The sequence below is a fragment of the Diorhabda carinulata genome, chromosome 5 (assembly GCF_026250575.1).
Source record: "Diorhabda carinulata isolate Delta chromosome 5, icDioCari1.1, whole genome shotgun sequence".
NCBI lineage: Eukaryota > Metazoa > Arthropoda > Insecta > Coleoptera > Chrysomelidae > Diorhabda > Diorhabda carinulata.
This window is the reverse complement of record NC_079464.1, coordinates 5,981,246-5,994,645: the sequence shown is the minus strand read 5'-3', so window position 1 is coordinate 5,994,645 and position 13,400 is coordinate 5,981,246. Positions and strand designations below refer to the sequence as shown.

At 32.2% G+C, this 13,400-nt stretch overlaps 1 protein-coding gene across 5 annotated transcripts in view; it reads right to left on the bottom strand.

The window, feature by feature from the left end:
• Positions 1–13,400, bottom strand: part of LOC130893827 (teneurin-a) — a 572,912-nt gene that overhangs the window by 39,597 nt on the left and 519,915 nt on the right. For all 5 annotated transcript variants that reach the window (XM_057800233.1, XM_057800234.1, XM_057800235.1 and 2 more), the window contains one exon: positions 10,556–10,675. In XM_057800233.1, coding sequence (XP_057656216.1) covers positions 10,556–10,675 — 120 coding nt within the window. The remainder of the gene's footprint in view (positions 1–10,555; positions 10,676–13,400) is intronic.

Here is a 13,400-nt window from a genome sequence, read left to right as displayed (position 1 = left end):
ATAGCGGTTCCATATGTAGGTAAATATTATTCCAAGGTTTATTTACCATCACAAAACAATTTAATTTTAGTCTATTGTAACTAAAAGTAAATTTTGTACATTCAAAAATCTCCGAAGCTACTCGTTGTAATTTTTAGTTTATCACAACATAATATAGTCCTCAATCCCATATTTATATCTAAAACCTGAATAAACAAATCCAGGAAATGAAATCGAAGTTTTTTGCGTATGCAAAACAATATTTGGTAGCTTAGCTTTACGTGATATAGTCCATTGAAATGAAGGCCAAACTGTACATTTTTTAGAGGACGCAATTTTATTTACCGGATATCTAGGGAGGTCAATACAAGCTTCGCCCCAAGCTTGTGGTATTACCGCTCTTGTCCCCAGGTCGCTGTGTGGTTAAAAGGGGTGGAACCACATTTTTCGCGATATATCGGAAACTATAAATCTTACAAAAAATTTGTACAGACATATTTTTCAACTTTGAATTATAAATCAAAAATTTAAAAAGTTGTAAGCGAAAAAACTTCATCAAAAATTTTTTCCTATCGATTTTACAAAATAAATATAACAAAACAATTTTGTAGAGGATCTCTTCGTGAAGATTTTCCTCTATAATTTTTTTAAATTCCATACTATTGAAACGCTGTTACAGCGCTCCAAAGTTGACCGGGTTCGTCAATGCTCATGACAACTCGGTTTTTTATTGTAAACCTATTTTCGTAGGTTTTTTTCATACTCTACAATTTCAGTCTTTTCCTTACTTCAGAAATTGAAGAATTATTGTTCATTACAATAATTTCTAAGAAGAATATACGTTTTTAAGAATGTTAAGAAGGTAGAAACGGTCCGAGTTACCGTTTGGGGACAAAGTAATTCAACTGTTTCAGGTCCAATCTTGGCTTGGGAAATACTATAAATCTGAAGATTGGGGCTGGAAAAAGCACGGAAACATTTGGATGTCAGAAAGCAGGCCTCAATTGTTCTAAAGAAACCTGAACCAACATTATAGAAATAACCAAATTCAATGGAACAAAAAGAATTTGAAGAAGAACTGGCAACGATGACTTTAGCTTTAGTTCATGTCATTCCCCAAACCTTGAATTAGATTTTGAGCTACAGCCCGGACCAAAGAAGAAGAGTAGAATAGAATAGCTAAAAACTGATTGATAATATAATTATGTCGAAGATTATCTTATCCGAGTCAGTAAAAAATAAGTTAAATTGTGGGGATTGGAAAAAAAATATCAAAAATAGGTTTACAATAAAAAAAAACAGTCAGGTAAACATTTTGTTTTGACCGGGTTGTCACGATCATTGACGAACCCGGTTAAATTAGGAGAGCTGGTGAAGCGTTTAAAATGGATGGAATTTGAAAAAATTGTGGAAGAAAGTCTTCGTGGAGAGATTCGTTACAATATTGTTCTCACAAAATTTTATGGTAAAATCAATAGAAAAAATCTATAACTCAAAAAAGGAAATTTTTGATGAAAGTTTTTCACTTTTTTTCTCATAATTTTTTAAGTTTTGGATTTATGACAAAAAGTCACAAAAATATAATTGAAGGCAAAGCAATTAGAAACAAAATATATCTGCACAAATTTTTTTTAAGATTGATAGTTTTCGAGATATCGCGAAAAACGTGTTTTTACCCCTTTTTCCAAAATGTCGGCCGAAAACAAGGATAGAAACCCCAAAAACTTAGGGTCAAGCTTGTATTGAGCCCCTCTATATGTTCCATAGATAAAATTGCGTTCTCTAAAAAATGTTTGGCCCATGTAACATTTCAATGGACTAGGGAAATGCTCGAGATTATCACACAGTCAGATTATCTGACCAACTTCATTCTGTAAAATTGATATGAACGAGAAATCGACTAATGGGAGCTCAGATCAAGTATTACTATTTGATTTTTATATTCAAGATACCAATACCAACAAGTCACAAGAGAAAATAACTTAGAAACTTTGGTCAAGAAAGGGAATGTGGAATATGAAGTAAGGGGCTTACAACAGTATTGAAATCAACTCATAAAATTGATAATTCAAACAAGGGAGAATTAAAACATAATAATTAATTATTCTTTTCGCAATACAAAGTGAAATGAATTGACTCCAAAAATTTTAAATGCTCCGAAAATTCAAACAAACATATTGTAACGTTTTTTCGTATTTATTTAGACTCTTTCTATTCGTGGGGTGAATTAATAAACACCGTCTCTTACGTTCTTGATTTATTTACACACTATACAATACACTTAACTTAATAATAATTTACTTATAAATATCACTTAAATAACTTCCGAGATTACTTTCACTAATTCGTTCTTTTCTCTATGACTATTTATTTAAAACTAACATACTGCGCTACATTAACTTATTTATATATCATAAATAGAATTCTACAAAGTTCTAGATGAAAAAGAATAACAAGAAATGAATAAATACAGTTTTTTAGAAATTATTCAAAGGAAATACTGTAATAAAAAGTTCATAAAAGGCGCGTCCGCCATTTATAAAATACATAAGGCACGCGCGAATTCGCCGAATTTTATAATTCCATTCTATCTGAATAGGGTTGCCCTAAAGACCCATTTCGCGAGCTTGTTTGTAAAAATTGATGGAAGTACAATAATAATAAGCGGCATACTCTATTCCAGCGTTTTTCTCAGTGTTTTTTAATTGTGTTTTATGAAAACAATAACTCACTTCCTTTTATTATTAACTCGTGCTTCGCAGAGTTATTGAAGCGTATTCCATTTTTAGCTTTATATTTCAATTTACTATTATTATTTAATGTACAGACTGCGCGCTTACGTAGTTCGATTCTAGCTCTATATTGGTAGCTCATTTAAAGGATGCATAAAGACATTTATTAATCCTGATCCTTGATTGCTCAAAGTAGGGCAAAATCGATGTCAAAAAGTCTCATTTCTCGAGACTTTTATTGAAGAATGTCTTGTTCTAATGGCGTTTGGATAAAAACTTTCTAAAATACATCAGCCTATTTGTTATCGGTGTACTTCACTGGTACGAAATCCGAATTATATTAAATTACAAGCACATGATCATATCTCAACATAAAACAATTCAGTTCCCTCAAGACTAATATTCAAAGCATACACACATCAACTGAAAAGAGCATATTGTACAGTTAAATAGTAGACAGTGCTTTAAGGTAATACACGTAATGCCATGTTCCTGGTGCAATATTCTGCAATAAACAGGAAAATTTACAACTGGTAGTTCGTTGACCTCCCGGGACTTAACATGCTGAATGGATAAATAATGCTTACTCAACAGTAGCGTCACGTTTTTTGTATTATAATTTTATAATAATCCTAATTAGATTTCTAGAATAATTGCCGTTTGAATTATTTGTTAATGACACGACTTATGGAGTTCTATTGATTTGACGAGCGTTTGAGAAAAAAATTCTTAAAACGGAGAAGACATCTCGACGAGAAAAGCCGCCAGATAGTATAAAGCTCCGATCTAGATGTTTTTTCCTCCTCCCATTAATAATTTATTCATTTAGCAGCTGTTTTAATTGCAAATTAAACTGTACGACTCCAACTGTTTTGTCTCATTAGATCATGAAATTTTCTACCAATGAATTACTTTATCTTCCCTATTGATTTATGTTTAAAAAAAAGTAGACTCTATTAAACATAGAAAGGTGAAAAATAATTGGTGTTTGTCTAGATACAGAAAATTGACAAAAATATATATTTTTCGAGATTTTGCCAAAACTACTGATAACATCATATGCAAATATGTTTTGGAAGTTGATACATCTTATGAATATGCTCTCTTATCTTATTATCATAGAGGGCGCCAGTTACACGGCCCGTATCAGTATTGACCATAACTTATTTAAAATTAGATTTATTGGTGAAAATTTCGGTTATGTTGTGAGATCTGCTACGAGATCATTATTCACGTTAAATTCTACCTTTTAATTCGTGAATTTACCCCTATAGCATAAACTGTTTCCTTGAGATACGGCTAGATCATGTAGCTCAAAGAATTAAAGTCGCTTGATCAAGGAGGCCAATCCATCGATTGGGAAAGTGGTTACTTAATAAATTACGACACCTTCCTTTAAAGAGCTTTAACTTTAACTTCAGATAAATGTTAGTAATGAGATTCTCTTTTGATTTGTTGATTCTCATCACACCAACGTACCTTATCTCGTGAAAAAATATATTTAAAAAAATATGAATTGAGGTCTGTCATTTCTTGTAATGTTTGACAAAAATCCACTCTAGCTGGTATATCTTCCAGCAAGAGCTTTTGGACTAGTCTGTAATGATAACGATGTACCTGCTACTCTTTGAGTATCCTCCATGAACTTGAAGTAGACATATTTGTTTGTTTTGTCATATTCCTCCCTTTTGAATCTTGATCAACTAAATTCATAATGATTCCTTCATTAATTAATCTTGTTGCTCTTGTGGTCTACCAGAATTCAAGTTTTTGGTCTCACATTTCTAGTTCCTTGAAAACGTTATTCAGTGTCTCTAAATGTATTTTTACTTGGTAACTTATGAATAGTACATAAATGGTAAATAATAGATATACCTTCATTAAAACCAATAAATTCAACAATATATACAAAGTCAACAGAAATTTATCAATATTTAACATTCCTTATTAAGCAGCATTTGAAGTTCACAAGATCATAATCCCTAATTTACTCGGATTAACTCAATCTTGTTCAAAAATCCAAACTAGCAGAGTTTGCTGGGAAGAGAATGGATCCACTGATGGATCTAAGACGAGGGATGGAGTTGAATGAATAGAAAGCAATCTTCACGAATTAGATTATCCTGTATATCTAGCGTATGTTCTGCAGAGCTGTATGCTGTCTTAGACAGTCTTTCAAGGTTGAAGTCAAATAAATCAGACAGGAGTATGATTCCTATTTGCCTCTAGATCAGCACTGTATGCTTTAACTAATCTCGAAAAAATGAAATGTCCCATATTATTTAATTTGAGTTTGACATTGATTTGAGTTAAAGGAAGTATTGGAATAGATGGTGATGAAAATGCTGATTGATTAGCACTAGATTCAGTACTTTACGGAGTTTTTTTCACGTATATACAGGAAAAGATGCGATTAATTCATTGAAAGATAAAATGTTCGTATCCTGGCAAAAACACTGGGATACCGTTTCACGAACCTCAAATTATACACAACTCCAAAATTTCACTCATCAAGTATACTTAGAATAAAGACCCGTTATGGCCTATAGCCCGCCCATCTCGCCAAGCTGAGTATCATACAATCATCGGATTCAGTAATCACATTCACAAAACAAATAATTTATTACAGCCCCTTGTTAAACAAAACTACTACCTACTTTTGAACCTTACACACCCTTTAAGCAGACATAACGAACAAACGGTAAATTCTATCGAGGATATTAAAATAAATATTTAGAATCATCGAAAAATTCTGTGGTTGATGGACTTGTTCTCAAGCCTTTCACACATATACATACCCCAAGATCGTCTGATTTAAGACTTTTGGGCACTTTTATCTCGCAAAATTTATGATGGAAGATGACAAACGGAAAATATGGGAGAATTACGGTGTAGAATTTTAACAAAAATATGCGGAACAGATGTTCATGAAATCAAAACCTATGAAAGTCGTTCGCAGAAGATTAGGTCTAGCCTCCATTTAGTTCAAGGTAATAATATTAAGCCATTAATTATGATAAGTTACTTTGTTACTGAATATACTGTTTACACCAACATTCACAATAACACTGTCTCACGCGCGTTTCGATAAAAGTCCCGATAAATTGAAGCTCAGGGTATCTGCAGATGATCTCGGTGTTCATGAGCCTCCTTTGCCTGTCGAATAGGTCTTCAAAATACTGCTTTAAGTTGGATTATGTTAAATAGTTCGGTAAAAAGATAAAGAGTATCTGCCGTAGTAATATCGGTAAAACAAAGTCAGGTCAGCGACCTTTGTTCTATGCTGAACACACTGTTTACATCACCACAAAGTAAACAGTTGGTGTAGTGGTGATGTACACAGTGTATTCAGAATTAATATCACCAACCGTTCCAGAAAGTCCAACTTAGTCAATATTTTGTATAAACACTATTCACAATCTTGTTTTGCGTATGCTCGTGCCAAAAGTTGTAATTAAATTCACTTTCCCGTATTCGTTTTGTATTTTTTATTGTCCAATATTGCTAAAATAATTAAATTTATGCAGTTACGGGTGACGTTACGTAACGAAACTTTCATGTGGAGAATATCATTTAAACTTTCTGGAGTAAATCTAAAAGTTTCATCTTATATTTAGGAACTGATTTCCTGCGAGAACACTATTCTGAAATAAGTCGATTCTGAACGTTAGTCGAAGTTGGTAATTGATGTTAGGTAAAGTAGCTGTTGAGTTAGTTCTATACCGGATGTTTTATACAATTCTCGAAAGTTCTTTGCAATATATTCAAACGAAGTTGTATTTTAAAACTCCGCGATAGAGTAAATCTGACTCGATCCATTGACACGATTTCACAACTGATATATTCCATCGTTGAAATTTATCACACCGTTTTATCTTTGAGGTTATAGATCACGATATTTAGTAGAATGAATTAATAAAAAATGTCATAATTCCGATGATAGGATAAAGAGCTACCATCATGGATACATTTCTAATGATAAAAGCTTTAATGATAATCAAATAAATGCCGTAGTCATTGAACTTTAAATTAAGTGAAATATGTGAGAATTCTCTAATAATACCGATATCCTAATCAATATTCAAGTATTCAAGTTATTTCAATATATTTCACTCTTTTTTTTCACTCCCAACTTTTTCAAATCTCTTCTAACCGTCTCCAATTACTTTTCCTTTGGTCTTCCTCCCCTTTTTCCACCTTCGATTTACTCATCTATCTTCTGTAGTTCTACCTTTCTCACTCTCAGTGCTTCAATTATTTAAGAGGATTGCCTTTCAAGTTTCTACAATCGAATAATAGGTGGCGTTAAAGACTTGTGGCAACACTGTATTTGTGAATATTGACGTTTGATATTGCAAAGCCAGTGGCAATCTAGAAGGCTTATGTTGGACGATTTATTATGATTTAAGATTTTTCTTCAATGGATTATGTCGAAACACATTCTTTATAAATCAGATAATGCTGCAGAAATTAGTTTAGGTACCGGAATTTGAATATATAATGTCACTTACTGTACCTGATACGTATGAATAATGAACCCCGTGACTAAGAAAAAATAACTATTTATAATGTGTACCTTTTGAAGATAGTTTGAGCATCATTCGTGTTCATATATCCACTTTTAAAAGCTGAGACTCACTTACAAATCATTTCATAAGACGAATATTCTTCCAACTTTTCGCGGTTTTTCAGATAAGTTTTCTACGTGAAAAACTAATCTATCTGCTAGATTCATGTGACATTTTGACAGATGACATAAGATATATAGCGGAAACTCACCAAATAATCACGATAGAGAAAATGTCAATATCTGTCAAGTCACTACTTCGTCAAGCTGCCCTCGTATAATGGTAACATAACTAATATGAACGTTTTGATTGGTTGAAAATTATTTGAAAGAAAGATTCGGGCTCATAGCACTTATGTAGAATATTCAGTTGGAAAATTATGGAAATATGCAAGCGAAAACAAGTTTCAATACTTAAATATTGGAAGATCTGACAACAATGTAGCTGCAATCATCATAATGGATGTCTCAAAATTAACGCATGATTTGAAATTATACAGTAAACACAGTTTTAAGTCTTTTGAGTCTTTTTAAGTCTAATTTTTTTTGTAATATTCAGTACATAGGACAGGAATATTTATGAAACACGTTACACATTAGACAAATGGTATCTACGGCTTTCCATACACATACACACTCGTTTGACGAAATTTTTCATGACCATTCTGAATAAATGTGGATGAATATCCTTGATGCATTGTTGAATCTCCTCCGTATCTTTTTCAAATATCTACCGATTCCTTCGTGAGTATAGATCTAATCATTCAGTGGCTAACTCAAAAAAGTATCCATCAAGGAAAAAAATCAATCGATGATTACCTAGTGGATACAGTTCTAAGAGTAGTTAACGAAGATAAGGACCTGTCGGATTTCAAGAGATCATCATTTTATAATCTATTGAAAGTGATGGGATTTCAATACAATATACGAGAAAGGAACAGTTCCTTATTAGAAAAAGCAGTAAACTGTAGTAGACGGGAATACCTTAGAAAAAATGATAAATTTCGTGAAGAAAATAGAAATATTACTATCTGGATAAAACACAGTTTGGACATACTAAGGATAAAGTTTGGGTGGACTTTTTCATATATTTCTCAAGGCAAGCATTCTTGGATGGACTTTCTAGGTGGGTAATGTTTGGAAAAACTATTTTAAAAGCTTTTATTTAGTGTAGAATATCTTAGTATGTATGTGTGTAGTCCATGGTGCGCTAAATCTAGTTAATAAATTGAGTGTGGACATTTTGGAGATGACACAACTCAAAATCATGTTGAGAAAGAAAGCTGCTGGCCCTTACAAGATTTGAAATTGTTCAGAAAGCTCTTCAATACTAATTCGTCTATTTTAAGGAACATTTTTGTTAAGTTTTTGCATATTTTTATCAGTTTTCTTGGTCAAGGAACGTCCCAACAGTTCTACATTATTTATTGACACATTTTCAGCTGTAAATTGGTCATACTACTCATACTAGCAGATAGATAGCTGCTTAGGTGCATTTTTCCATCTTAAAACAAACATAAGTTGTACGAAAATTATGTCACATAACAGAAACTGCTAAAACAGGTTCAAATTTGTCTTCAAGACGTTACAGAGGAAATAACTTATTCATCGTATTTTGTGTTCTCACCTCGTACTTATGAATGTTGGATTTGGAAAATAATCAAACTTTTCATCATGAACAACAAGTAAAGATTACCTAAATCAAAGCAATGAATTTCAAAGTTCCCTTTTTTCGATTTTATTCAGCTTGTCGCATGCAAACTTTTTGTTTTTTTTGGTATTTTTGTTTTTCTTAGGGCATTTTCTAATTAGGTTTGTTGTTGTCAAACAATTTACCAATAATTAAGAGAACCCTAGACCGACTCGTCACGGCTTTGTGCTTTATAATGTTCACCTTTAATCCCCGTTGGCGACATGATCACTCTCTTATTTTATTTTCCCCTTTTTCGTACAAAGTACGTGAAATGTATAAACAATATTAATTAAACATTCGAAAACTTCTGTGTTTCTAGTAAAGATTCACATTTGATTGAAATGAAATTGAAAGTAGTATCTCAACTTTTTGGGAGTCGTAAGGAAGAATATTTTTCTAGATTATCTCCTATTGAACATGAGCTAGAGATACTAGGTGTGATTTTATTTATACTCCAGCTCTAACCTACTTTACTTCTATTCAAAAGTTTTTCTTCGAGCAAAAATTGTTTATAGTTTTCGAATTCACCATGGATCATTAAGAGAATTTTGACAAATCGATGAGATTATACCGGAAACGTCACAATTCAACACCCAAAGAAAAAACTTTGATCAGAAATGTGTTTGAAAGACATGAAAGAATGAAATATAAATATAAGTATGATGTTTTGACAAAAGTTTCCGAAGTTAATGTGTACAATATAATTAAAACAAAAGATGAAACAATCGATATTGAAACTTCGAAGGCTGAGATTAAAGGAAAAAAAATGGATTAAATTTGACAATTTCAGCAAAAAGGTAATTCGTCATGCAGTATATGAATTTTTCATTAAAAAAAACTACCAACTACCAAAGAAAATTGTTTTCTTCACCATTGGTAATATTTTTTTTTATTTGATAAGTTGTAGGCTAACCAATCGATTAGAAATGTTTGATAAATAATAACAATTTATGATAATTTTCTTCAGAATGTCACTTTATAGCGAACGGTCTCCTTGGCATGTAGAACGATCTAAAAGTCTACTTATCTCTAGTTAAACAAAAACAACCTTTTTGTTGAAAATATAGGTTTTTCTTGTGAAAGTTACTGATTGTTAACCACTTCTGACCTTCAGATAGTAGTGTAGAATAATTTATTCCGTGAAACCTAACACATGGATATACGCAATCATCCATTGAAAATTCATTACGTTCGAATGTATAATTTAGACATAAATCGGATCAGGAAATTTTCTTATGTCACAGCATTATTTTCAAGTCATCTTCTCATTCCCGGAACACCCTGTATATCGAATAGAACGTCTCGGTTGTATAAATATGGCGAAGGCTCAGATTTTCCTTTGATTCTAGATTAGATAAACGACTGAAAGTCGGTAGAACAGTCAGTATTCAAACTGAAGCACCACAGTAAATATAAAGCAGTAAATATTGTCTTCAAAAGTTGAATCCAATAATTTGTAGTGCAAATGGAGATCTGACAACATACCATAGATATTATATGATGTATAAACGGTGAATAAATGTTTATTACTAAATAATAAATTTATTCAATAAAGTTCATTTGAATGATGTAAAGGATACTCACCATCCTCCTTGTCTGGTTAGTGTGAATCCAAATCTGGATTCTCGGTCAACTGAGACTCGAATTCCGATAATTCCTAAGCCTTGCGGAGTAACAACTTGGCCCCTCATAACTGCAACTCGACTAATTAATAGAAAATAAAATTAGAAATCAATCAAAATCGTTAATAACAAATTATGAATTTAGAGACAAATATACAGTACAAAACTTCTGGTCACATCAACTATTTAATGGTTTTTTTAATAAAAATATTATTTTGCAGTATTTACCTATTTTTATCTTTGTTTTTCTAGCTTTCAATGTTTCTAACTATGTTAGAAAATTAGAAAACTTTTTATTAGAAAAGTTGCTTGGCAATTCAACGATATCGACATAAGTTGTTGCGTGTTCAAAAGACGTTGAGTATTTTTATTTGTTTGGCCACGTTTATGAATATTGGAGAAATAGTTTGTAGTGAAACTGAATGAAAACAGACAAAAAATAATGTTGCTCACAACTTTCTATATGATTATTTTCTCAGAATTAACAATTTTGTATTTGCAATCTTCATTATATTTATTCAATATTATTTTCGTTGTATTAATATAATTAACAGTGTAAGTGAATATGAAGACATCATAAGTTGATATTTAGAACTTTACAAATCCTTTTTATCTTTGAAACTATAATAACAAACTAGAGAAACATGTAAACTGACTGTTAAGGGGCGTAATGTTTCCTAATAGTGATTATAAATCACAATTTTTTTTATATTTATTCAACTGAAACTAAAATATGAAATTCAAGTTCCAGCTCTGGAAAGATGTCAAATGATTTAATTTTTTTGCGAGTCTCTCTAATTTGACTGCTTCAAAGAGTTAGTTGCTTTAGGTTGTGAATCAACAGTGAAGAAAGTAGACAAATGGTTTGCGAAGTAATAATGCAAAACGCTACGACAAACTACAAATTTTAGACGAGAAAGAGAATTGATACACGAAGTTATAGTGAATTTTAATTGTGAAGACAGTCAAATTTCAGTATAGAAAACAAAAACAAACTCCACCCATACAATTGAATCAAATCATATACCATCAGATCCGAAGACTGGGGGAGATGAATATATTTTATATCTGAATAGAATGTATTCCTTGAAATAAAGGTACAGTTTCACGAGGAGGTGAATATTTGAAACGGTAACCTGGGAAACCTCTGCTTTTACATTATTTTTATCACTTTGTTTGTTTGTTTATTTTTGAGTGAATATTTTGAGGTACCTAAATGCATCAAATCAATCTCTAACTTAAAAAACTCACTTATAATGAAGACAAATGTTTTTCTTGGTAACTCCCTTCACTAATATCAATTTTTGCCACCTTTCTGAAAGCTTTTTCATGCTGGAATCGAAGAATTCCTTGGGCAAACCGCGGATCTTATTAGGAGTACCCCTTTCACCCCAATTCTGATAGTGAATTGAGCGTGAGACGCTTGGTATGAGTGCAAGAATCCTGGAGAAAAATAATTGCAAGGGTAGTATGAAGCATTCATAGAAGGTTGTTCTGCGGACCTGGTTATCTTCGTTTTGACCGGCGCCTCTTCTCATGTTTTGTCTGTAATGTAGATTTACGTTAGAAAACCATACCTCTCCGCCTCGTAATTGCCTCGGTAAACTTTCAACCATATGAATTTTTGCTCTAAGTTTAAAAGTAGAGGAATCCATCGCGCTGTTATCTTACGATATTGAGATATTCGTAGATGATAGACTCTACACTATCAATACCAATGCCGAGATCAGCCGAAATTTCTCCTACGATTCTCAAAAATGAGTTCTACGCGACGAATGTTGTCTGGCGCGATGCTAATTCACGGTTCACGATCATTGCTGTTCATTTCGCAGGCATCTTTGAAAGATTAGGACAATTTAAATAGAGCAGACTCAGGGACTCACTACCGATTTGGTTTCGTAAATTCCGATGAATTTCCGTGTTTTTAATGTCTTCTTACACCAAAAAACGAATGACAATACGTTGCGTAATGTATCACTTGAACAATGACGATGAAGCTTTATGGTTTAATTAAAGATTTGAGGTAACTATTACTCCAGATTGCACTTCTAGGAACACAGAATTATCAATAAATTTTCTGATAATGTCACACAAAAACTCAATTTATTTAACTCACGTATTGAAAGAGAAGAGTACGGAAAATCCATTTTCATATGGTGCTATTTTTGATACTAATTCACCTGGTGATGATTTAAACAGAACTGGTGAATAGGTTATAACAGGTTAGTACTCCTTTACACTATTCGTTGCTATAAGACGGTGTTTGAAGGCGATATTCGGTAGAATAACCACCTCGATTACAGTACCTTACACGTTTGGATTTTTTTCGGTAACAGTATATTAAAAAGAAAACTTACCCCATTAGAATTAACAATATTGGGAAGGAAATGGAGATCACTTCAAGCAGCTAATAAAGAAGATTCTCTAATATGTTCATTAATTGATATCAAGCATTGAAACTTGAGCTCCATTCAGTATGAATAAACACAAACAAGATTGATGTCATTAAATAAGTTTTTGAAAAGGGGTGTCGCTTTAAATTATTTCACAATTACCTTGTTGATCTTTGACAAACAGGTCATCTATCATCATTAGTAGAGAACTCGACAACCTTAATATTCAGTTTCAAAATTCCACTAGTTTTTGTATAGACGCTCCAAAGATAACATGGAAAAGGAAAATTTTCAGAGGCACTGGAAAAGCGGTTGATTCGGTTGGATAAAACCCCTTTCATCGCGGGTAGCATATATTTTACTTTATTTACCATATTCTGATTGTTTCATTCAATATTTTGAGCTTATATTTCT